General features: G+C 37.5%; 1 protein-coding gene across 6 annotated transcripts in view; it reads left to right on the top strand.

The window, feature by feature from the left end:
• The window catches only part of PCNX1 (pecanex 1), an 86,622-nt gene that overhangs the window by 33,537 nt on the left and 27,550 nt on the right, over positions 1-25,535 (top strand). For 2 of the 6 annotated variants that reach the window (XM_032189043.1, XM_032189042.1), the window contains exons 8-18: positions 4,405-4,589; positions 11,751-11,841; positions 13,592-13,649; positions 15,728-15,945; positions 17,016-17,169; positions 17,728-17,760; positions 19,115-19,286; positions 21,402-21,512; positions 21,974-22,065; positions 23,194-23,303; positions 24,748-24,853. In XM_032189043.1, the coding sequence (XP_032044934.1) occupies positions 4,405-4,589; positions 11,751-11,841; positions 13,592-13,649; positions 15,728-15,945; positions 17,016-17,169; positions 17,728-17,760; positions 19,115-19,286; positions 21,402-21,512; positions 21,974-22,065; positions 23,194-23,303; positions 24,748-24,853 (1,330 nt within the window). The remainder of the gene's footprint in view (positions 1-4,404; positions 4,590-11,750; positions 11,842-13,591; positions 13,650-15,727; positions 15,946-17,015; positions 17,170-17,727; positions 17,761-19,114; positions 19,287-21,401; positions 21,513-21,973; positions 22,066-23,193; positions 23,304-24,747; positions 24,854-25,535) is intronic. The other 4 variants (XM_032189044.1, XM_032189047.1, XM_032189046.1 and 1 more) reach the window with 4 other exon arrangements.

The raw sequence follows: 25,535 nt of genomic DNA, 5'->3' as shown, positions 1-25,535 counted from the left end.
GCCTCCGTTAGGGAATGCACAGTATTGCTCAGTATTAAATCTAGTGTTGTGGCGCTGCATGCCTCTGCGATGCTGACAACGTAGTGTACACATACATCTCGGCAGTCCATAACCTTCACTGGCCCCTCTGGTAACGATAACGAGCCCATGGGTATGTTACCCACCGAAGCTCTTCGTTCAGCCTGTGAGCTCGAGCAGGAGAAATGGCAACCTCAAGCTGTTTGCAAACTTGCTTTTGAAGCCTTGGAGTCCAGGGGTTGCCTAAATGCTGGAGAATCTGGCAAGCAGAATGCTGCCTGTAGAGGAAAGGAGCATCGAGCCGTGCATATGAGAGTAATTCTTAAGGCTGTTCCTGCATATTTATCGTGTATATGCTGTATGTTCTCAATAACGCTACTTGGAATGCTGAACTAACCTTTAACGATAGGAGCAGTCTGATTTTGTTTGAGGCATATTTGTGTTATTTTCTTAACTGGAAGGTGCTACAGAAACTGGTCAGATAGAAGGAAATACTTCAAAATAGAGGATGGGGAGCAATCTTGGCGTCTTTATGACACAACTGTTACAAGTCGAAGACAGGTTTTTAGATTTTCCTTGGGCAAGAGGTTTGCAAGAATGGTGCCTAAAATCTGACAAATAAAGGCTTGGCTTCTTCCACATCAAGTGTTGAGCTAAAGGTGTTCTTGCTGGTGAGTGCAGAGTGTGGTGGAAGTTAATCATGTAATTTCAGATAAATTTGTTAAGCTTCTAGTCTTGCTGAAAGTAGCTTGTTCAACACCTGTGAATTACTTCGTAGAGAGGGATGTTTGAACTTTCTATTAGATCACTTCTGTGCTCTTGCATTCTCTTTCTCTTGATACACTGACTTGTTTTGTCTCTTTATGAGGAGGTTGTTACAGCTTTGTAGGCTGGTCAAATGAGAGGCTGTGCAGACTAACGAGAGCTACGTAACTACATTAGCAAGAAAACACCATTTTTTTTTCTTCTCCTAGACAGGTAGAAAGCAAGTGAAGGATTTGGCTTTAAACTGGGTTTTAGAGCTGCCTCCTGTTTGTGTGGTAGCACAGTCATTGAGGCTCTCATCCTTCAGGTGGATGTCGGTGTGAGACCATGAGAAAAATGATTTTGACAAAAACTTATTATTCAGACAAGATACTTGGTGAAAAAGGAAAACAAATATTCTAGCCTTGTGTTTCTGCTGTGCGTATTCCAGTTATCTACACTGGCTCTTTTTTTCTAAATAATTGAACTCTGTGCTTTGGCTGTCTGGCACAGAGACGCACATTTATCAAAAATACTTAAACATATGTCCAGAATCTACTACTGAGAGAGGTTGCCTTGTACAAAGTTTGTGACATCAAATGACTGTCCTGTGGCATAGACCAGGCCAAACTGTCTTAGGCCGACCAGACACTGAAGTGCTTTCAGATCTGATGTGTTCTATTTGAACCGCAGGCTGTGAAATGTATCTGCAAACTTGCGTTTTTTACAGTTGTGATTTCTAGATGAGTAATCTGAAAAAAACTTGCCTTTATATGGGTAACTTAATTTTAGTGGGAACTTTGCGTTGCTGGAGGAAGGAAAATGCACACAGATTTTTTTTAGCCAATTACCACCAAAATCCTTTCAAAACACTACAACTTTACTGGCATATACCCTAGTGGTGAGCTGCCTGTCTAGTTTCTAGTATTGCTAACTGGTATGACTTCCTATATTAAACTCCTAACAGTATTAGGTTTACTAACCTGTAGTTGCCCTGATTATTTCTTCCTTCATTATTGCCAGCAAAACATTGATCATCTAATCTCCTGGCATCAAATTGGATGTCCTGGGGATGGCCCCTTAGAGACTGACTTGCATCTGATATTTTTTTCCTCTCCTGTTATTGCAAATCCTTCCTCCGTGGGAGGAGAGTCATCTTAGTAAAAGAGACATAGGTGTATAATGCCATCATGATTGGCAGTGATGGACACTTAAATAAAACCTGTACTGGGAAATTCTGCTGGTTCAGTGCTAAATTAGATGTTAGTTAAGCAAATGAAAACAGTAGAAACAAAACAACCAATTACCCTAAACATCAGTAGTGTTGTGGCCACTTGAAATGTATTTATGGATTGGCATCCTGCATAGGTAGTGGTGTATGCATGTGTGTCTGCTAAGGGAACTTACGTGGCTGTCTCAAGTAAAACCAAGTAAAATTTTATTTTAAAAATAATTTTAATTAGGCAGAGAATGTCTCTCTGCACATTTATGCCATCTTAATGCCAATGTTTTGCCTTGTTTTTATTGTGACAGCTACAGATAATCACTGAAAGGGCAACTTAGGTACCTTTTGGCACTTAGCTGCTATTTAATGGGAGGAAGTCTTGGCTAGCATTGTTTTGGTGTTGCTGATAATGCTTAAGGGAGACAAGGCTGGCAAGGCTGTGAGCTTCCTTAGGGCTTCTGTTACCATGTAGTTCACTTGGAGCCTTGTCTACAGCAGCGAAGCACTGAATGAAGCTTCAGATGCAGATATGTCATGGTGATAATGACTTGCAACTTTTTTACCTCATCAGCTGTGTGCATGTCTGCTTTATTTTGCATGAGCTTTTCTTAACACCTATTCTTATAATTATTTTCTTGTTTTGCAGTGATGCTCTAACAAAAGAACTGAAAAGTAGATGTACTTCCTTATAATAATTTCTAGAACATCAGATCATAGAATCACAGAATGGTTTGGGTTGGAAGGGACCTTAAAGATCACCCAATTTTACCCCCCCTCCCCCCCCCCCCCCGCCATGGGCAGGGACCCCTCCCACCAGCCCAGGTTGCCCAAAGCCCCATCCAGCCTGGCCTTGAGCACCTCCAGGGATGGGGCACCCACAGCTTCTCTGGGCAGCCTGCTGCAGTGCCTCACCACCCTGAGTAAAGAACTTCTTCCTAACATCTGATCTAAATCTTGTTTCTTTTAGTCTAAAACTGTTCCCCCTTGTCATACCACTATTACCTGCTTTTACACTGCCTGTGTAAAAAAAAAAAAAAAAAAAAAAAAAAAAAAAAAAAAAGTTGCTCTCCATCTTTTTTTTATAAGCCCCCTTTGAGTACTGAAAGGGCTGCCGTGAGCTCTGCCTGGAGCCTTTTCTTCTGCAGGCAGGTACAGCCCCTGAACCGAGTGAGGTCTTCCTTTTTAGGCTTCCTTGCCAACTGTGGCGTCACACTGTAAGCAGTGATATGTTAAAAGCAATTGGTGGTAAAGACAGTATTTCAAAAGGGAGTGGTCTGAGACATTTTCTATAAATTGTTAAAATTTCTTTATCTCTTTTATAGAAAGTTTTCTTAATCTCATCAAGTGTCCTCCAGCTAATGACTGATGTAACTTCTTTAAATGTAGAAAATGAAGGATAGTAAAAACACTATCCTTGCAAAGTGTGTGTGTGTGTGTATATATATATATATATATATGCATGTGTATATATATATACACACACAAATTTATATATATAACACTTGCATTCAGGGACTTTCCCTATGTTTAATATTAAGCAGTTAAAAAAAATGAAACCCACAAAAACTATTTAACTTTGTTAAATGGCTTCATAAAATAATTTTCCTATGTGAAGGTTACGTAGAGGAATAACGTTTTCAGGCATTGTCTACCTCTGTCTGTAAGCTTACACATTTAAGCTTACATGTTTCTCTGAAGACCAAGTTGAATTTTAAACCCTGTTTGCCAGGTGTAGGTATGAGTCTGGGTATAGAAAAATTTCTTTGTAGAAGATGTACTGAGCAATAAAGCTGCTGTCAGGCCAGTACTGCCAAAATAACTTTAAAGTAGACCTAAAACTCTTGCCAATTAATAATTTGCTATATGCATTCTAAATATTTAAATTTAAATAAATAAAAATCTGGATCTCCTGGTTTAGCTGTGGGTATCCATGAGGTCTGTGCTATTGTCTGTGTCAAAGCACCACCTTTCTTGCTACCAAACAACAAGCACAGCAGTTGATGCAGTCACACCTCAATGAGCAAAAAGGACCCAAGTACTGAGAGGTGACGGGAACAGCCACTTGTGTGTAGAGGTGAGATCTCGGGCTACAGTTAGACTAACCACTGGTAGCTTGCTTTTGCACCCACCAATTAAGACTTGTAAGAATAACATCTCCCCAGCTCACCCTGAAGTACAAAGATCAGTAACACTGCCGAGAAGTAGAAAAGGAACTGCATCTCCGTAGCTACTGGTGTAACTCGTGTCCAAACGTGTTGTACGGGTCTCGTGGGTTATCTTAACCCTAATAAACAGCTTCTCAATGCTATACTTCTAACTTCTCCTCTTCAAGATGATAAAAAGACTTGTTTTTCTTCACTTCTAGCTATTTCTCTTTCCTTCCCGGTAATGTCTCCCCCATCCGTGTTCTCTCGTAGCCTTCAAGATGGTCAGCAAGGCCAGCAGCCCTCCTCGCAGGCCAAAGGGCAGTCCTGCCCCCCCTCCCAGGCAGCTGTGCTCAGCGCTAGCACCTCCTTGCTGGTGAGAAATGGGAGTGTCCACTTAGAAGCATCACATGCCACTGCATCTGCTGTAGGCGGTAGCAGTTTGCACGATGGACTTGGTATGCAGGCCTTATGTAACCTTGGTGACATGGAAGTTTTAATACGGCAGCTATCTCGGTAATAACGCGGGGAAAAACAGTTAACCTCAGCCTTGTTTCTGAATCCTGTAGGTGTGCTTCGTAGAAGGCAGTCTTGCTCACAAACTCCTTGCCTAGCACAATCATATTTCCAGGCACTTTAACAAATGCACGACGGGAAGCATTCGAAGGATGCACGAGTAGTGATGCTGGGAGATCTCTCATGGTTTGAACAGTATTATATGTAATAATACATAAGTTTTCCTGCATTGTCACTGATAGTTGGACAGCCATACCAACTGCTGGCTACTGAGAGGATGCTCGTTATGGTCGCTAGGAATCATTGATTTTCCATCTTTTAGATGAGTCTTGCCTAGCTGTTCTTTAGACTTGAAATTGCCATGTCAAGGAGGGTTGTGCACCTTTAACTCGGAAGTGGAGATGGGAAGAATAGCTGGACTTGGTTGTATCAAATGCTGTCATTTCATGGAGTGAAATAGTGCCCCTTAATTCTAATATTCTGAACAGTTTATTAGCTTCTCTGCAGTTAATAAAATGGCTAGGGAGAGGGAGGTTCAGATGGCCATGGTAAGTGACTGATTGGACACTCGCTAATGCGGGGACCGATATGGAAAAATTCCTGGCAGAAATCTTTGCATTTACCTGTAAGTAGCCTGAATTGATTATGACTTCAGCATTAATAGGGAATTCCTGCTCAGATGGCTGTATTGGCCATCTTTATGGCTGATGATCACTAGTGACAGTACTTTGAACAGCTGCCAGTTGTGATAACGTAAAAGGGAAGGTTAGATCACAAAACTGATGAGAAACGACTGTTACAGACCTTACTGTAACCCCATACTAAAAGATAATTGATTTGCCGTCATCTTTAATGGGGAAGAGTTCAAGAAAGATTTCATGAGTTTCAAGGCTGTTAGCCCTTTAAACAAGAGTTTGGTTAGCAAGTTGCCATTCTTCTTTTATCTTGTAGCTAGAAGGTATAGCATTTTAGTATAAGCAAAAACAACCCTGAAGTTCTCTGAGATGTTATAAAAATTTAGCTACAGATCTGGCAAATGCACACAACCTACTTACCTGATAGTTAGGTTTTTGTTTTAGAGTCTGCTGCTGTAATGCCTCTAGATAGAAAAATCAAGACTTTATGTGCATTTCTGAACAATGAAAGCTTACTACATAAAACTGCAAGCTTCATCATTTGATTTGGAGACATTTCTTGTATGAAAGATTCATGGGAATACAACTGAAATTCAGCGATACTGGTTATATCTGTCTGAAGTTAATGTTAAGACTTGCCCTTAAAGCTGCCGATGTCGTATTTGAAGGATATGGTTCATGTTATCCAAAATATGGTGAATTTTTAACTATAGAACTTCAATGTGCAATCTGGTTCTTCATTCTGAATTATTTAAGTGCTTATCTTACTATGTTTTAATGAAAATTGAAGTGATTTCTTTAAGAAATTCACTGTTGCATTTAGGCTCTCAGAAAAGCCCTCTGTACACTTGGAATAGAGTGCAGTGGTGTCTTTGGAAACCTGCATAGTTGAATTTTTCTGAAATCATGTGCACTGTTATGGAGCAGCATGTTGTCATTGTGAGGCACAAAACTGGCAGGGTCTGCTCGGTTAAAATCTGCTATGTAATAGGGATTTATTCTCGTTTTGGAGCTCTAAGCATCTCTTTAGAACCCTTCACTGAGTGAAGGCGGGTTTTGTAGCCAAGATTTGGTTTTGTTTTAAAAAAAACCAAATACTTTGGTTTCTACAGCAGGCTTTAAAAATTCAGTACTATGAACTAATGTCCTCAGAATGTATGTTTTGTGTGATGGATGCTTTCATTAGAGCAGAACACCTGACAAAAAGGGGCAAATTTTCACATGGCAAATTTCTCCCTCAGGATTGACAGGGAGAGAGGTTATCTTTCTTTATAGCTGGTTCATGGCTTTTATCCTTAATCGGGGGTGAAATAAAACTACTGCTCTGTTTCCCTCAAGTCTACAGACGATTGTTTTTTCTCCGTTGTACCAAGTTAGCTCACAATGATGACCCTGTTCACTTTTCTTTAAAGAGTTTGTATGTACAGTTGGGAAGAGGGAAGGTTGAAGGTGTGGAGTTGTTCTGTTTTTTACCTTATATGGTGATGCTAATCAAAGCAATGCGGACAATAGGACCAATTTCTTTCTTTTTCCACTGGAAATCATTGGGACTGACCAGGGCAGGAAAATACTGAAAATGAAGGCTGGGAAGTGAGACAGAAAACAAACCTGATTTACAGCAACTGGAAATATAAGTGCCAAATACAGTAAATAAGGAAATACTTATATCTCTATAACGTGCACAATAATTTATTTTCTTACTGAAATTTTATTAGCATTTTCCAGCTCATCAGGAAGACAGGTCATGTAAACACAGCTGCTTTTTTCCACAAATGCAGTATCTGCTTCTACTTTTTTTTCTATTTATGTGCTGATGTAAAGCTGTGGCTCTGAAGACATGCGCTTTTTTGTTGTTTGTAAGGATGCATATTTGTTAACTTGATTTTGTTGGCTTATTTTAGGGAAGATGAACCTTACTGGGTTATACTCAGTCTGGTAGCGACTGTACATACTTCAAAAGTTGCTGGGTGTTGTGCTGAGTGAGGAAAGAGATGCTTTGAGCACTGTTTTTAGTCTTCGAGGTTTGAAGTAGAAAGATTTTTTGCAAATAATGTTGTTGCCTCATGAGCGGAAGGAGCTTGAGATCAGGTGGAGAAGGAAGCTTAATGTGGAGCAATGAATATAAAGTGAACTGTAAGAGGAATGCAGGACAGAAAGGAAAGGCGTTAAACCAAATGTGGTGATTATATGATGAATGTAATGTGAGTACAGCACACAACAAAATGTATAAAAAGACTTAAATGAATGACAGTCTTGAGCACATAGAGTGGCAATACAAATATTGATGTCTTGAGAGTTGTAGGTGGTGGGTGGGATTTTCTGAGTCCTTGCAGTGAAGGCAGTTAAAGTTTGTTAAGTATTTTGTAATCCAAGTACTGAACTGCTAGAAGAGGTGCTCAGTTTCTGAAACTGGGATGAAATAACAGGTTATTGTTCTTCAGTAATCTCTTAGGTCTTACTTTATTAGGTGTTATTCTTAGGTCTTCTCTTTTTCTTTGCTAGGTATATTGCTTCTGTGATTAGAGATCTAATCATCTAGAGCGTGATAATTGCACTGTGATTTTTGGCAGTTCTGGTTGTATCACATACGTGCATGTGATAATATCTCAGATTTATTGAAGTATTTTAATTTATAAAGGCAGTTGGGTGGTCTTGTTGAGGATCAAAGCTTCCCATGCTGCCTCTAACAATACATATGTATGCTGATCAGTTATTTGATTGAAACAGTTTAGAATCAGTTTCTCAATACTTCTTTTATAATTAAGTAGACTTAATTTATTTGGGATGGATGGGGGAACTTTTTCGAAGGTATGAGTAGAAGGCAAATACTCATTTCCCATTGCTCTTATTGAAAATATCCCTGTTGTAGTTTGTGGAGTTGTGCATAACAGACAAGTTACCCTTTTAACAAACTTCATTTAGAATAACAAGAACTGCTTTGAAGTGTCCAAACTGAGGATTTGTAAGTTTCAAAGGTCAAAATTTACCTTCAGCTGCAGTATTGAAAATGTTACTTCCTTGCATGCTGCAGAGTAATCAAATTCGGATGGCTTTGTTGGTTGTCAGGAATAGGATTTGAAAAACATTTGCATGCTATTTATTACAACATGTTAATGATCCTAATGATGATATGGACTTCACATGTGCAAATACTGTTAGCAACGTTCAGAAGTTGTTTGAGAGGTTTGAAACAGCAGTATGTATTAGCTGGAAACCAAGAAACATGTTGAAAACAGACTACCACTTCAGGCAGACGTTGAGCCACCGAAGTCTTCCAGGTTTCCTCTTTGTCCATACGCTCACCAGCCTGCTGCTTTCAGGGAGTCCCATAACTGCAGGAACATCAGTGTGTGCAGTGTGTGATCTGTTATGTGGCTGTCTGTGGGCTCAGAGGTGAGGCACCTTTGTCCTTCGAAACGAGAAAGTTGGTTTCAAAGGAAGAGCATTCATCTCTTCTTCACCTCATGTCAAAATGAAAGAGCATTTCAGGGTTGTGTGCCTGAGCGTCAGGTAGTTGTGTAACGTGCTCCAAGCAGAACGTCGTTTGGGTGGCTTAGGCTGGGAAGAACTCAGAGCTCTCCTTTCAAGGGGGTGTGAGAACTTACAAGCACTTCTGTTTAGCATACAAACCTTGGCTATATTTCTTAATTTGTAAAATATGGCTTTGTCTGCCTCTGTTCACAACTTGATAAAGCTACAGTCCTTAGAAAGAGAGAACCTTAAGCTGCTTCAGTGTGATGCTGTCAAAAATATTTCGGAGAATGCCGTGGGAGAGGAATCACTAGGGTGACTAACAAATGCTGGTACATCCATGCATGGTGCATTTTGTGAGCATTGGGATCCCTTGGAAGAGTTGGAGATTGCTGCGAGGAAGCTGCTGTTACCTCACACCACGTGAGAGCTATTCCACTGATGGGACTTGGAGTTCAGTCAATTTGCTGTCACACCGTATGGCTTGGTAGGGCTGGCTTCCTCAGCACCACTGGGTAGTTCTGTAATCTCTTCTGCTTTGGGGGAGTTGTTTTTTTTTTTCTGGATTTTGATTTTTCAAAAAAAGGTGGGGGGCAACACTTATTATATTGAGGAGCCATGACAGTGAGCCAACTTTCATTAGGAAGTCTATTTTAGCAGAGGGGTGAATTGAGAGCATGGCCAAACCTGAGTCACTTTGTCATTTGTAACGTGAATAATCAGAAGTGAGTTGGCTGTCTGTCTGGAATCATGTGCTACATCCCTATTAAGCAGCTTTATTTTATCCTACCACAGCCCTGCAGCATTTGTATCAGCAACAGAAATGCAGTACACTTTGATAGACTCAAATGAATTGGGTCTGAGGGAACTGTAGATACTTCCTAATGGGGACTTTTTATGCTAAGCTGTTCAAGTTTTGAAGCATTTTCAAGCCTTTGTGTATGATACAGTTCAGTAAATGTCTTTTGAAACTAACATAGCTGATGTATCTCAGCCTGAGAGAATGGGAAGTTCTGTCTTGTAAGTAGTACAGTCTAGTTTCTGTGACCAGCACTTCATTGCTGTAGAAATCAATTAAATTTCCAGGCTCTCAATTCAGTAGTGCAGGAACACGAAGAATGTAAATAACCCAGACACGATTGTTTCTTTTAGAGACTTTTTCCTAATAGCTTATGTGTAACTGTGTGCTGACTAGAATCTGAAGTGTGTTATCTGAAGTCTTTGTTTGCTGTTGAATTTTTTTTTTTTTAACTGTTGCAGTTTAGAAAACCTCCTGCATTTTTGAGGCTTTTAGTTGTGGGGAGGAAGGTTCCTAATGTATAGCACTAGATTAATTGTAGAACTTCAGTATCAACTGTAAAAACCAAAGGATACCTAACTAGTCAAAAATAGAAACCCCCTCCCAGATACCCTAACAAATGAGTTTTCTACTTTGTGTGTCCTTACAAATATCTGTAGCAGACGTAAGTAAATACTGGGGGAGAGTGGTTGTGTTACTGCCTTGTGTACGTGACTGCTGATCGGGGTGGCTCTCGGGTCAGAACACTCTTTTCTTTCTGAGCACAGCTGCGGTATGTGTCTAGCTGGTCTACAGTGCCCCCTCTGAGGGCAAAAAAAACCTGTGCAGGTGTTTTCAATATGCCAGTATTTTTGTTTAGTTTCTCCTATACATGGAACTTAATTGTCTGTGGGTCTGAAGAGAATCTGGAGTAGGAAGCAGTGTTTTTTCTTTTTCATAAAGAAAACAACACTGAACAGAAGCAGGTTGTGTTCTTACAGACAGTGGAAAGATTGGAAGCTCCTAGCTTGTTGGGTATTTCTCCTAGGACTACATGTTATCCCGTATCAGCAAGGGGAAGGGCTGCAGGACGTGCAGCTGAGAGATGTACAGGGTTTTTGCTTGAGATGCTCCGCAGTGGGATTTCTTTTTTGTGTTGTGTAAGCAGTTCTTAAAATACTGCACACTCTGCATTGTGAGTTGAGTGAAGAAGGCTTTAGAGCTGGAAGAGATGGAGAAGTTGGCAGGGCACCATGTATGAGGTGATTACAACTTCAGAATCAGCTTCCTGCATTCGGAGCTGGAATATATTAAACTGACCTTCAGGGGAAATTGCAGTGCTTATCTATATGATCAGACTGTTGTGGAGAGAAGGGCACTGTAAAAACATCATATTGTGAGTAAGGTTTGAGTTATAATCTCAGGGTACTTCTTTGTTAATTGTATATTTAGGAGTAGACTTCATACTGTTCCATCAAAAAGCTTTTAATGACTTTAGGAAACATACAGTTTCTGGAACTCCATTAACCATCGTGGTTTATCTCTGAACTTAGTTCGCAGTCTTCTGATCTTACACTGAAGTGTTTGCTTCTGGTTTGTAGAATAAATCTCTGCCTGTCATTCCTTTTTTTTTTTTTTTTTTTAAGTGTTTTTTTCTAGAGGTATAACTAAATGAAGCATGCCTGCTCACTTTTTTTTCCACCCTTTGTGTTTCTTTCCAAATAGACACGTACCTCAAAAGAACTTTAATTTGGACATGTGAGGAATCTCTGCTGTAGTTAAATGCTGTGATTCCAAAATGCTAGTAGTGTGTGATTCACTGATTGTTCTCCTGGGGTGGGGGGGGGGGGGAGAAGTGAAGGCGGTGATCAGGGCAAGTTGTTTTCCTGCTTACCCTGTAAGGAGGGGTGGAGAGGGGGAGCTTGCATTGCACTTCTGATGCATTAATGGTGACATCTTGTAAATATGAACTCTTAGTTGAATTTAACTTTTGCAGTTTACTGTGTATATGTCGTGTAAAATTGTGTGAAAAAAGGCTGAGTAGCTAACATCTTGTCTGCACTGGTGACACATTCATGTGTTACCACATTTTATATTCTGACACTGATATAAATTTAAATATCTAAATTGATGTCTAGTAAGCTAATGTGTAGAAACGTAGTACTAGTGGGATTAAACGCCCTGAAATTTTGACCTGTTCTTGACCTTTTCTTTAACAGGTAAGTTCAGTTCTACGCTCTACGAGACAGGGGGCTGCGACATGTCACTTGTGAACTTTGAGCCAGCTGCGAGAAGAGCATCTAACATCTGGTGTGTGTGAAGCCAGTCAAGAGTGGTGATTCTTGTCTTACTGTAACAAAATCTTTTTTTTTTAATTTTAAAAGGTTATTTAGTACAAACTACCAGGAAAAAAAAGTCTAAAGAGTTTTCCATGTGTTCTTCCTTTTGAAACCGAAGTGATTTTTAGTAGAAGATGACACTAATTGCCTAAATAATCTTTTCCACTTAAGCAAATCCTGGAAAATGAAGATTAATATCAGTTTCAGCAGTAAATGTCCAAAACAAGAGTTTGACAAATGCATTTTTGATTGGCTTAATGGGAGTCTTCCTTAAAGAATTTATCCCAGGTTTGTGGAAAGTAGGGAGCTATTAACTTATTTAAAAGTGAACTTCCAATTGTGAAGCAAATGTAAACTGATAAATTTGTTCTTGAGTTCATAGATGGCATGAAACAATACAGGGAAGTCTTAACATGCCTGTGGTTAAAATTTGATTTACAATTGAAATAGCCAGCTACGTACTGGAAAGTTCATCTGCTCTTGGAAAGATACGCTTCCTTTCTCTGTAGGGACAGGAGGCAGAAGAAGGAAAAAACAAACCAAAGCCTTCCCTTCAAAATCTGCTTCACTATCTAGAACTGCTCTGAAATTACTGCATCATGCTGAATGTTTAAAAACTCCTACCACATGTAGGTGGAATAGCTATTGGATTTAAGGAGTAATGGATTTCAAAGCTCCCGTCTTCAAATCTTTCCTGTGAAAGTGTGCAAGTGCTTCCTGTAGAGTGGAACTTTGAGGAAAAAGTTCTGTATTCCTTGCACAAAGCTGCCAATGCCTGCCTCTGCTGCTTGCATGTTCCAGATGCAATGGCTTTGCTGATGGCTGCTGTTATGAAGCTGTACGTGCTAATGGAAGGAACAAACGGGTCACATCCAAATAGTCAGATCTCTGTTTTAGAGAGTAGTTGAGTTTGAGTAAAATAAAATTATTAACAAAGATCTTTTTATCTTACATTAAGGTAAGGAACTGAAGGAAGCTTGCATAAGTTTGATACCAGTCTTACAGCCATGTAATTTATATGTAAAACATACAGCCAAAAGCTATACAAAATTGGGGAAAAAAGTTGGATATGGACTATAACACAACAAGAAAAATTTCTTCTCATTAACAAATGGAAATTGTAAAGTAATTTTATTCTTCTTTTGCTTAAAGTGTTTTCTAAAGCTATTTAAGTTTAAGTAACTTGGTATGCTTGTGTTAAATATGTATTATTTTTGGCAGTTTTAGGACTTGGTAAAAAGAGCATAATTTACAAACTGTCTGTGAATATACAGCAGACAGCTCACTCCTTTAGAGGTACGTGATGTGTGTTTGCACATGAGTAGCTAACATACTATAAAATCTTTGTTTTTTCAAAGTGGAGTAATTTCCATCATGATAATCCCTGTAGACAACTAATGGACTACCAGGTCAAATCACATGTTCAGTAAGTTATACCAAGCATAAGAGTATCCTGATCTATAGCTACAGAATTTATCCTAGTACACAAGATGATTATCAAGGTTTGTTTTCTTTCTTGGTTGTTTGTTAGGCCTTTACAAACCGGATACATGTATTTACAATACATGTGTTCTAAGGAAAAAAAAAAAAAAAAAAAAAGAGGAAGACATTTTGCTAAAATTTGCAAGTGGTCAAAATTAGTTTAGGAGACTAGTAAATTAGTGGCCTTTTGAAATCAAATGTAGTTTTATAATATGAAGTCTTTCCCCCTGTTCTTATAGTGACACGGACTCTCACGTATCGAGTTCTACCTCAGTTCGCTTTTACCCACATGATCTAGTAAGTTTTTCTTATCTATTTTTAAGCATGCCAAAAATCAGAAGACTTTCCAGTTCTCTATATCACTGATTAATCGTTGTATGTAGTAGTTCTTCGTTCTTAAGAAGGGTTTTTGCCTGGATTTCAATGAGATAAACTGTTACTGTTTTGCTGTCTTCATATGTACGTGCAAATTCATATTTCTGGATGGTAGTTGAAAATTTAAACATAAATCTTCTGATCTAAAGCATGGTAATTTGAATCTAAATCACGTGGAAATTGGATATGCTGAGATACTTCAGTGTGGTTTCCAGAAATTGCTGGACAACGTGGATGGAGTTGTATTTCTGTGCATGGCTAAGATAGGCAGGTCATGGAAAGAATAAACTTTGTGTTTGTGTTCTGAACGAAGGAAACGTTAGCAATTTCCCTGAATGGAGTTAAGACATCTACCACTGCAAGCTGTGGTACGAAGTTGAATTCTCATGGAAGGAGTGATTGGAGGGGGAAAAAGAAAAGCAGATGTTTACACTGTTTCATACTGCAAGTAGCTTTAGAAAGTCATTAGCTTGGTGGTGTCAACCTTTTATATTGTTATTGAGTCCAGATGTATATGTGCTTGAAGTGTCGTATTGCTCTGTAACAAAAACATGGCACATGGTCATGATTCCTTAAATTAGGAAGTTAAAGTGAACTATGTGGAAGTATCTAATAACCTAGTCAAGAGGAAAGATGAAATTTTTTAGTATTTCTTAGAAGAATGAGAAACTTCAGTTTGCCTGACCATGGTTTTGATCAAAAATATCTTCACCTAGTGCCTGCCAGAACTTTGATTTCCAGCCCCCAATGTGTACCTGTTGGTTTGGCAGTGTGGTTCCACTTGGGGAGGGAAGATGAGGGGGGTGATTCTGTATAAGGCAAATTCATGATATTTTTAAAATCTTAGCCCATATGCTTAAAGGGAAACTTCCTAAATTTATTACTCGTGTGAGAAATGTCCTGCTACAGTGATTCTACCTTTTAAGACACGAGGCTTTTAAAATTAAGAAGTTGTGAAAAAAGCACCTGCTTTCGGACACAGCTCATCTTAAATGGGGTGGCTTGTATTTTTTTAAATGCCTGTAGAAAGTGAGTGTTCCTGCTTTTTTTTATTAGTATTTTTCTAGGAAAGAAAAGCATGGTGAGCATAGCTACAGTACATTGCTTTAAGGAGCTATGAAAAGAGCTTCAAAAATGAAAATGTTTAAGATCATAGAATACATAACGGTATAATTTTGACACTTAAAATAGGACATGAGTATTTAAATGTTACTCTTTGCTTTAAAAATCATGACAATTTTTCATGGTGATGTTTTAATTATAGTACTCTTTAAGAATAAAGGTCAGTGCATTAAGAAGTTTCTTGGCCTGTTAATGAGATGTATAAAATGGTTAGACAGCACATACATGCATACCATACTAATTTTTTTTAACTGAGTGCTCTTCTTAAATGTCCTGTGTGGTGGTTAGTATTACTGTGAATTCCAGAGAACTGTGGAGTAGCAGACTACAGAATACCTGAGAAACTGCAGTCAATCATAAATAGTGTAGCGGACTAGTTAAGGATTAATTTTGTTTGTGTATTTCAGTATATTCTAATCTCAACGAGTTTAAGTTTGTCTACCAGTGCATGCATATGTGGCTTTGTCATGCAAAACCAACCATTCAGCATGAATGTGCATGCGGATTAGGTGACTATAAGAAAGGGGCAATAATTTATTTTAATTCAGATTTTTGTTCTTACATGCATTATTCCTGCTTCTGTATCAGTTTACTTGTCTTCAAATTTGGAGTTTTTAGAGTAAATGGGATAATGTGCTTAGTCCTTACTTTGCTTGAAATAAGGCATATGCAAGTGCTACCGTTGTGTTGTACGCTATTGCTATTCACTTGCCATAATGAGGAAAGGAAAAGTAAGTAGAAACCACAGATTTGACACTGTTTAACGTAATTTCTTAAAACGGAGGCTAAATAATTCTAGAAAGTTCTTAAAAGCAATATTTAGTAGAATACAGTTATACAATAAAAACGAGATTTTGTTAATCCTGACTTTCTTTTAGCTTTCTCTTCCCCAGATCAGGTTGAACAGGCTGCTAACCATAGATACAGATCTGCTGGAGCAGCAAGATATTGACCTGAGCCCTGACCTTCAGGACCACATGCAACCTCAAGAGGAAGCAGCTCAAAAAGTCAAGCAGTACTATCGCTTTTGGATACTGCCGAAACTTTGGATTAGCATAAATTTTGATAGATTAACTCTTCTGGCTTTATTTGATAGGTGAGATCCTTGTATGTTACTAGTCTTCAGAAAGTAAAGATAAAAATAAAATGGTAACTGAACTGTGAGCTCTCATTAGAGAACTGTACTTCACTGTACTCTGAAAGATGGAAGAAGAATATAAAATCCATTTTTTTCTAAAATAACAAAAGAGATTCTCCCTCTTTCTCCAGCAATGCTAAAAACAAAAGAAAAAGCCCCCTCACTTTGTGTGAGTTGGACAACGACATTTTTAGCAACAAATCATTCATTTTTTGACTGATGTTTAATGCTGGGGGATAAGCGTCTCCAAAAATTAACCGAAAGGTGCTAGAAACTAGCATTCACTTACATTGTTTTAGCAAGTAGATGAAAACTTTTTTGCTGTTTCAAAGCAATTTTCCAGAGGGTCATATAATACTGTAACCTATTATCCCTGCCCTGTTGACCTAGTGGAATAAAATCAACATGAGCCTCTAGTTATCAGATTTTGGAATATGTTAAGTATTCAAATTTTGGCAATGACCTTCCTTGAGGTAATCAATACAGTAGTAATTCTGTCCCGGCAGAAATAATTATTAATTTTATTATTCAGTTCCATCAGTGCCATATGGAATTTTTTTCCCACTTCACATAGCTTATATATATATAGTTTGTTGTTCATGACTTCATAATGAGGCAACTAAAAATACTGTAACTTTGCTAAGGTATCATGTATGTATTTTTTGCTGTCATGGATGTGAGGATGGGCTTGTAGCCATCCTTTGTGGGGCTTGAATGCAGGTTAATTACAGACCGTGCTTCTTTTGATTGTTTAAATTATTTCTAAAGTAATATGCTAAAGTTGTATTTTGCTTTTTAAAGGTTAATTCTGTAAGAAAGTAATTGCTGTCAGATACCATTGGAAATCCTGGTACCTCCTAGCTTTGCCTAAAAGTGTGCTCATGTAGTCTGTGTTAAAACCTACCCTTAAATACTTCGCTAACAGCAGTGTATCACTTCTTAACTTCTGACTTAGCTATTCTCTTGCAATTTTTTCTAAACATAGTTAGCTTTTAATGCTTTTTTTTTTTTTCCTCCCTCTAATACAGGAATCGTGAGATCCTTGAAAACGTGTTAGCTGTCATCCTAGCTATTCTAGTTGCATTTCTGGGCTCTGTACTTCTTATTGAGGGCTTTTTCAAGGATATTTGGGTCTTCCAGTTCTGCCTGGTAATAGCCAGTTGTCAGTACTCACTGTTGAAGGTATTTTAATTTCTATCTTCACTTTCTATAAGCAGTAGAAATAACCTAGGTTGGGAGTTGTAGGATAGTTGGAGCTTTAAGGAAAAATTTGTTTGTTTATAGTTTTAAAAAGGACTGAGCAAATTTCAGCTTCATGGACAGTTTGATGGGTGGTCACATTCAGTCATTTTACTAGAATAGTTCTGCATGTGTTTGTTAAACAGCTTTTTATGTGTTGTTCTCATGCACTTTTTGTTTTCCCAAAGAAGAACAGAATCTTATTGGTTAAAAACAGCCTGCAAGCTGAACTTCAAGCTTCAGTGTGTATGTTCTTCTTTTAGTGGGTACACCTTAATGCATTCACATTAAGCAATTGCATTTAAGCATGTTTTTGATCAGAATTTTACTTATTTGCTATTTTTATTAATTACTGTTAACAGTTGCATAAGTAAGTTAGAAAGAATGAAATGATCTTTCTTAAGCTGTGATTGGACTGTTAAGGTGGAAAAGTAGTGGTGGGAGAAGGGGGTAAATGCGCTCACTATAGGGTGGATAACTTTTTCCTCTTTCTTGTTTCAGAGTGTGCAGCCAGATTCTTCTTCCCCTCGACATGTAAGTCAGAGGCATGTGCTGCTTGTACAGTTCCTGCAGATGTAAAACTTCTACAGAGAATTTGATCTTTTTGATTTGTTTTGGCATATCTTTGTCTTCTCATAAGACAAGAAGTTTGTCTTTCTCTAGATTTCTTTCTCACACACTATATTTTTCACTTACATGCTTTCTGTTTGTATTTAGCGAATCCTGGCCTTTGTTTTATCATTGAATGGTTTGAGTTGAAAGATCACCCTGTTCCAACTCCCCTGTTGTGACACCTTCCTCTAGACCAAGTTGCTCCAAGCCCCATCCAACCTGGCCTTGAACACTTCTAGGAATGGAGCATCCACAATTTATTTGGGCAGCCTGTTCCAGTGCCTCACTACCTGCACAATAAATAATTTATTCTGAATATCTAATCTAAATCTCCCTTCTTCTGGTTTAAAGCCATTATCCTTTGTGCTATCACGTACTCCCTAACAAATAGTCCATCTCCAGCTTTAAACTTGGTTTGTGCTGTAGAGCCCTATCATTCTAGGTTTCTGGATGAATCTTTAGTATTCAAGCAATTATTCTGAAAGGTATTCTTAATGTTGTAATTTCCTGTGGTAGCGTGAACTGACGCAGCTTTGCAGATGTTTGATTCTGGTCTTTTGTAAATCACTCAGTTGTACTAGTTTGCACACAGCCTTATTTTTTCAATTCTATTAGGCTGAGTATTCAATGCTCTAGTGAGCGTTAACATTTGAGCATGGAAATGTTAATGTGCCACTATTGAATAATATGTTTATGTTCTATTGTGCATCTGTATTGAATAATATGTTTATGTTCTATTGTGCATCTGCTAGATTGCCAAAACAATATTTTTTGTAAAGTCTTAAGGTACGAAAAAGCTTTATATCTCTGAAGCCTGTCATTCAAAATATTATAGGTGTTACAGTTGTATGCTTTAATGGACACATAAATATAGATTGGTTTTCAGCAGGAGCAGTATCTGAGTAATAAACTCAATTGCTTTTTTTCAAAATTAATATATTTTCTGTTGCTTATGAAGCCTAGGCAGAGTTTTGATGACATTTGGTATTGTAAGAAGCATTCTTTGAAACTCAGGGGAGGAATAAGGGTAAAAAAAAACTTAGTTTAATAATTGTGTACTCATTGTATATATCAGAGCCACAAAAAAAATGTTGCTTTATATCCTGACAAGGCTTTAGGGATTTTTTTGTGCTGTCATCTCACCAACTTCTGTTCAATGTAGAAGTACTTCATGAATAGAAATTAATTTTGATTATGAAGCTACCTGTAACAGAAGGGTAACAATTACTTTTCTGCAAATAATGAAACAATTTTTTTTTTTTTTTTTTATAAACAGGGTCATAATCGTATCATAGCCTATAGTAGGCCTGTATATTTCTGTTTATGTTGTGGTCTTATTTGGCTGTTGGATTATGGCAGCAGAAACATATCTACAACAAGATTCAGGTTGTATGGAATGGCTTTCACCAATCCGTTGCTGCTGCTGTCAGCCAGAGACTTAGTTATAGGTGAGTGACTCTTTCAATGATTTGAATTGTTTGCTTCTCTGCCGTAGAATAACTTTGTTTTTTACAGTTGTCACCTTGTTGTGACACTGTTGCATCATCATTTTCTAACAGCCCTTCATTTAGTTTTCTTTGGAAAGAGTAGCTTCAGTTTTCTAAAAATCTAAAATAGATGATATATTTGTTCCTGTATATAAAATATATTCATCCTCAGCTTTGCAACTGGTGTTCCTTGTTCTTAACTTGGACCAGGATATGCTACCCTGTGCCTGGAGCTAGCTGCTCAGTAATTAAATATTTTGATTTGGACTCCCGTAGCCCCCTCTTTTATAGAGGGGCTTGTCACAAATGAGCGGGAGCTCTCTTAAAAGCAAGCTATTTGCATTTAACAGTTGGATAGGACAGTATGGACGCGTTTCTTAAATACCTTATAGAGAGATTAAATCTTAATGGGTAACTTTGAACACACCTGCTTTTCCACTGCAGCTCTTCAACTGTATGAAAATATTAGTGAATGAAAGAATATAGTAGTTAACTGTTTTGACTGCTTGCTTCTAGTTTTGGACAGTCTTCTGTCCAAGAGAAAGAAGATCTTGGTCTTACTTTACATTTTTATTTTATTTTCAACTCTTAGTTGGTGAACCAAACTTATTAATTCTCAGAATGCTAGAGTCAATATTTATCATTCGATTAATAACATTCTGAATTTCATGCCTCATGCAGTTTTACTTTTATGTTAGTAAATCTATATTTAAATGGCCAGAGGGGAAATGTCTTTTATTTAGGAACAGCATTGTCCAGATATTTCTGAAGGTTCTTTTCTGTAGCTTTTGTGGAGCTACTCATGCACTGCCATTCTTCGTTCTTTATCTGTTATGGAAAAAGTATTTAAGCTAGCAGACTTTTTTTTTGGTCATTCAGATTATTCAGATTATTTTTAATATTAATTTAATATTAACATATTAATATTCAGATATTTAATATTATTTTTAATATTCCGATTATTTTTCCACAAATTCTGAAAAAAAAAAAGTAAAATTGTCAGATGATATTAGTGGTAGAAAATGTAGAGGTGAAATGCTTGGATTCTCTGAAATCAGTGGCTGTTGTTTGCTTATGTAATTAAAAACAGACAGCTATGCTTATGGAAACCTATTGTACAATGAATGAAAACTTACTGGTTTTGTAATCTGTAAGCATTCTTGTCTGATCTTTGCTAAACTAAAACCAAAAGCTTGAATTGGCCTGTAGGAGTTATTGCAGTGATTAAAGCTGATGTTTAAAAACAAACAAAAAAACTTCTGAATATTGGTCAGTGTAACCTCTATATTCAGTCACTTCTGTGCGTTACTGAAGTAGAGATTTACATAATGGATGTATTCCGTTAAAATTATGGTAGGAACACTTTGAGTTGAATGGTGTGTGTGTCCTGGTTTCAGTTAGAACAGAATTAATTTTCTTCCTGGTAGCTGGTGGAATGCTGTGTTTTGGCTTAGGATGAGAAGAGTGCTGATAACACCCCAATGTTTTAATTGCTGCAGAGCAGTGCTTATACCAAGCCAAGGACACCTCAGACTTTTGCTCTGTCCTGCCAACAGGCAGGCTGGGGGTGCAGTAAGAGCTGGGAGGGGACAGACCCAGGACAGGTGACCCGAACTAGCCAAAGGGGTATTCCATACCATCTGACGTCATGCTAAACAATATATAGGGGTGGCTAGCCGGGGGGAGGGGGCCGGACTGCTCGGGGTTAAGCTGGGCATCGGTCAGCGGGTGGTGAGCAATTGCATTGTGCATCACTTGTTTGTACATATTATTAGTACTAGTACTATTATCATCATTGTACTATTATTATTATTATTATTATTATTATTATTATTATTATTATTATTATTTTCCTGTCTTATTAAACTGTCTTTATCTCAACTCACGGGCTTCACTTTCCATTTCTCTCCCCCGTCCCAGAGAGGGAGGGGGAGGGTGAGCGAACGGCTGCGTTGTGTTTAGCTGCCAGCCGGGTTAAACCACGACAGTGTGGTACCATAGAACTTAAACTGAAGAGTACGTTAAAATGTAATATTTTTCATATTCACCACTTTTTCAACTTTTTTTCTTCCACAGTGTTTACACTATGTTTCCCCATAGTATTCTTCATTGGTCTCCTGCCTCAGGTGAATACATTTGTGATGTATCTCTGTGAACAGCTGGATATTCATGTCTTTGGTGGCAATGGTGAGTGTGTTTTTTCACATTAGCAGCAAAAGCGTTAGATTGGGAACTGCCATCAGGTTAAAAAGCTAGTTAAAACAACTTAGTGATTGTACCATCTGTATTCCTGCCCTGTATGTATGGAAGACTACTGTATTTTTTAAAAAGGCTAAAATTCTTCTGATTGATTACTGAGATAGAATTACTGTACTCATTAGTCTGTTGAAAATTATACTTCCTCTACTGGCTTCTTTTGCAGCTGTTAACCTTTCCCATGATAATGCTGTTGAATAAATGAGGAGATAAATGAAGCCATATAAATCATTCTTTTAAGAATAATATTTTCCCCTTTTTTATGTATATAGATAAATATGAATACATGCTATGGTTTGGGTGCTTTATATCAGAGGAGAGCTAGAACTTGGGGGGCTGACCTCTTTCATATTCTAATCTAATTACATTCCTATTGATATTTTTCTGTTCAGCTACCACAAGCCTGCTTGCAGCACTTTACAGTTTTATCTGTAGTATTGTGGCAGTAGCGTTGTTGTATGGACTGTGCTATGGTGCCCTGAAGGTGAGTGATATTATAAAAACAACATAAGTTAAAGTCTTTTGTACTTTGCTTACTTTTTTCTTAAATGTGCAGAAAGCGAATTAGGAATATTAGTTTGATTTGGTAGGGTTTTATACTTAGTTCTGGTGTCAATGAAAAGATGGAAAGTAAGAACAAAGCAGGTTTGCTATTAAAAGATGTGGCTTGTTTATGTGCTAATAGGCCAGGTTTTTGCTGAAAACTCCTATTCTGTGTTGATTCTTGAAAAACTGCTGTGTAACTGTCTTGTTTCTTGTAGACTCTACATGTATTGATGTGTTAACCTCTCAAGAGGGCTTACTTTTTTTTTTTTTCCAGTGGTGTAAACCAAAGACAGCATTTTCAAATTAATATTTACTTGAAAGGAAGCCAGGAAATGGTTTGTAGTGTCAAAGTGAAGATGTATGCCTATGTGTTTAAAAAAAAAAAAAAAAAAAAAAAGCCTTTCCTTCCTTAAAAGGACATTGTTTGAAACAGTATGGTGTTGGTTCTATGTTAATTTCTGGTCTTTCAGTGATCAAATGATCTCAGTTAGTAAAAAGTTGTTAGAGGAAATACTCCAGTGATACTATCACCCACAGATTATTAGCTTTCTATGAATTTGTCCGTTTGTCTCATTAGCTATTTGTAAACACATCTGTTAAAGACAGAAACTTTAGCAAAGAATCGCTGTCTCCTCTTCGCAGATCCAGTGCAGATTATGAAAATTAAATATAAACGCTGGTTTCATCTTCATTCAGCCCATTAGAAAAAAAAAATATTTAGAAAATACACTGGGAATTTTCAGAATAATTGACGAAAATGCAATTCTAAGGACTTGTGCTGTCAAGGAATGCATGAACTTCTTCATGAGGTTTATGAAAAGTCGTGACTATTAAATGATTGAGATGGTGTGGGCTTAAGGAGTGTATACTGTGTTAGAGTTTCTGATCTATAGTTAGGCAGGGGTAAATGCTGAATATTTTTTGACTGAAATTTCTGTTCCATATTTGTGGAGTTGTAGTTATTTTTTTTTCCATTCTCTTTTTGTGATATATGTAATTCTTGTATGGCAGATAAATGTTAAATACCATATCTCATTTTTAATTAATATTTCATTTCTGTCTCCAGGATTCTTGGGATGGGCAGCATATTCCAGTTCTCTTCTCCATATTTTGTGGTTTGTTAGTGGCAATATCATATCATCTCAGCAGACAAAGTAGTGACCCTTCTGTGCTTTTGTAAGTAACTGTTTGTGCCCTTTTCCCTAAGGAAGAAGCAATTATCAAAGAGATATTAGTTATGATGTTAAATACCAATCTGATAGTCATCAGCATTATCAAAAATAGCATATTGGTTCAGTAACTGAATAAAAATTCTCAAAATTTGCACATGGTTCCTCCTTTAAAGTACAACCTTTCTTTGTGACTTCTGGTGAGTTACTTATATGCCAAAGTCTGATTTTCTCTAATTGTCAGTCAGCCGCCATCTTTCTACTGCTGCATTTGTGCTGAACAACCTGTAACCTTTCTGTAATTAAAGAGGTGCTGAAAACACTAGCTTAAGCTGAAGGCCACATGTGGATTTTTTGAACTGTGCTTTTCTCACTTAATTCACTGCTGTGTTCTTCCGTTGAATGTGTGCTCAAAGCACTAATTTATATTTGATCTTGGAAACAAAACAATAAGAATCTGTTTTGGTGATCAGTGCTCCCATCTAAGATGGGGAGGCAGTCATATTGCTCTTCTTAGTTGGAGTATTGATGAGAGTACTTCTGATTGAATTAATGATTATGTATGTAAAACAAAATAGTTGTAGTAGGAAAAACACCTCCCATAGAACAGCCAGTAGAGGCTTGGTTGTCATGTATTTGGATTAGGCAGAGCTTGAACTTGGATTTAAATTTAGCCATAATGCTGGATGAAATAGAAAAGTAGCAGTCTGGAGCAGATAGGGGCCTCTTCTGTGGATGGGGAGATCATGTTTTTATCTGAGTGTTCATACAGAAAGGAGACTGGGGGGAGCAAATAAATAATTAGTTGTAGTAATTATTGCAAAAATAATTGCAAGGGACTTTGAAGTATATAGATATAGCTAGCAGTGCTGCTTATGGTGTTCTGAAAACTTAGGTACAATTTTTTTGGGTTTTTAGTACCAACAAGTCTGATAAGAATGTAACAGTTCAGTCAGCGTAGCTCATTCCTGAACTAATCAGACTAACACAGATAATACTTTTTTTCCCCTGTTGGAGTTCAACTGAAACAAAGAATTCCCTGATTTGTGTTAACAAATAAGCTCCAACTTTGGAGTATGTTAACTTTTTTTTGTCAGTTGCATGCTGAAGTTTAGTTTCATGAGTAGTGTGATGTCAGTTTATGAATTCAGTATTTGTCCAGTCACCCCTGTTGGTACTGGAAAAACTGCTGTTTAAATAGGATCTGGCTACTCATCTAAGTTCTATCTCTAATGGTGGCCATTGTGTGCAACCAGAGAACTGGTTCATTTATAAAATTGAGATCTCATCTTTGTAGATTAGGTCAGCCATGTAAAAACGCTAATATGCTAGGATTGCTTTTTATTGCAATAAAACTTTAACAGAACTTCTGACTTTGCTTTATGTATTTTTAAAAGAGTAACAATGCATTCTTTTCAATGGGTTCTTTTTTGCCTTTTTTTTTTTTTAAGCTCTTTAGTGCAATCAAAATTTTTTCCTAATTCTGAAGACAAAAACCCTGAGGATCCTCTGTCTGAAGTGAAAGATCCTTTACCTGAAAAGCTTAGAAACTCTGTGGTAAGCAGACATTCATTTTGTTGTCTAAGCCTTTACTTATGTTGATCAGTGTAGCATTAGTCTGGATCTTACTTGGCTCACATTTGTCAGTTACCATGGTGTTGATTAGGATTAGATATCAGAGCACAAATATAATATTCAAGTCTCAGTAGCTTTAAGAATGTTAAGTGCAGTATATATCTTGCTCATGTAACCCACAACCCATTAATAACAATTTCTTGAAAATATTAGATATTTCTAGATAAAATACTAGATATTTCTGGAAAAAACAGGTAATCTGTATCAAGGGAAAGAGACTCATATTATGGGAGGAGTTCACTCTTGTTGATAAGGAGGGTGGTGCTCCCATATCACAAAAGATGCTATTGCATATAAAAGAAAAACAGAAAAAAGGACTCCTAGTCCATGCTGTGATAGAGGGTTAAGTTCGCTCTGTATTACTTATACATGAATTCATGCATATACAAGCCTGCACTCCTGAGCTGAGATTTGAGAAAGGCAACCTATGAACTTTATGCAAGAAAATGCAGTATACGATACTGGAGAGAAGAAATCTTTAAGAATGGAATTAGTTGCAATGTTTGTTTTTAATTAAAAATTCAGTATTTGAGAGAGAAACTGCAACTGTATGCTTGCTTTGACAGACACAGCTCACTCAGCCTAAGGAATTATACTGGGTCAG

The sequence above is a fragment of the Aythya fuligula genome, chromosome 5 (assembly GCF_009819795.1).
Source record: "Aythya fuligula isolate bAytFul2 chromosome 5, bAytFul2.pri, whole genome shotgun sequence".
Lineage (NCBI taxonomy): Eukaryota > Metazoa > Chordata > Aves > Anseriformes > Anatidae > Aythya > Aythya fuligula.
Note: the sequence above shows the minus strand (reverse complement) of the source record. Positions and strands in the feature narration are given on the sequence as shown.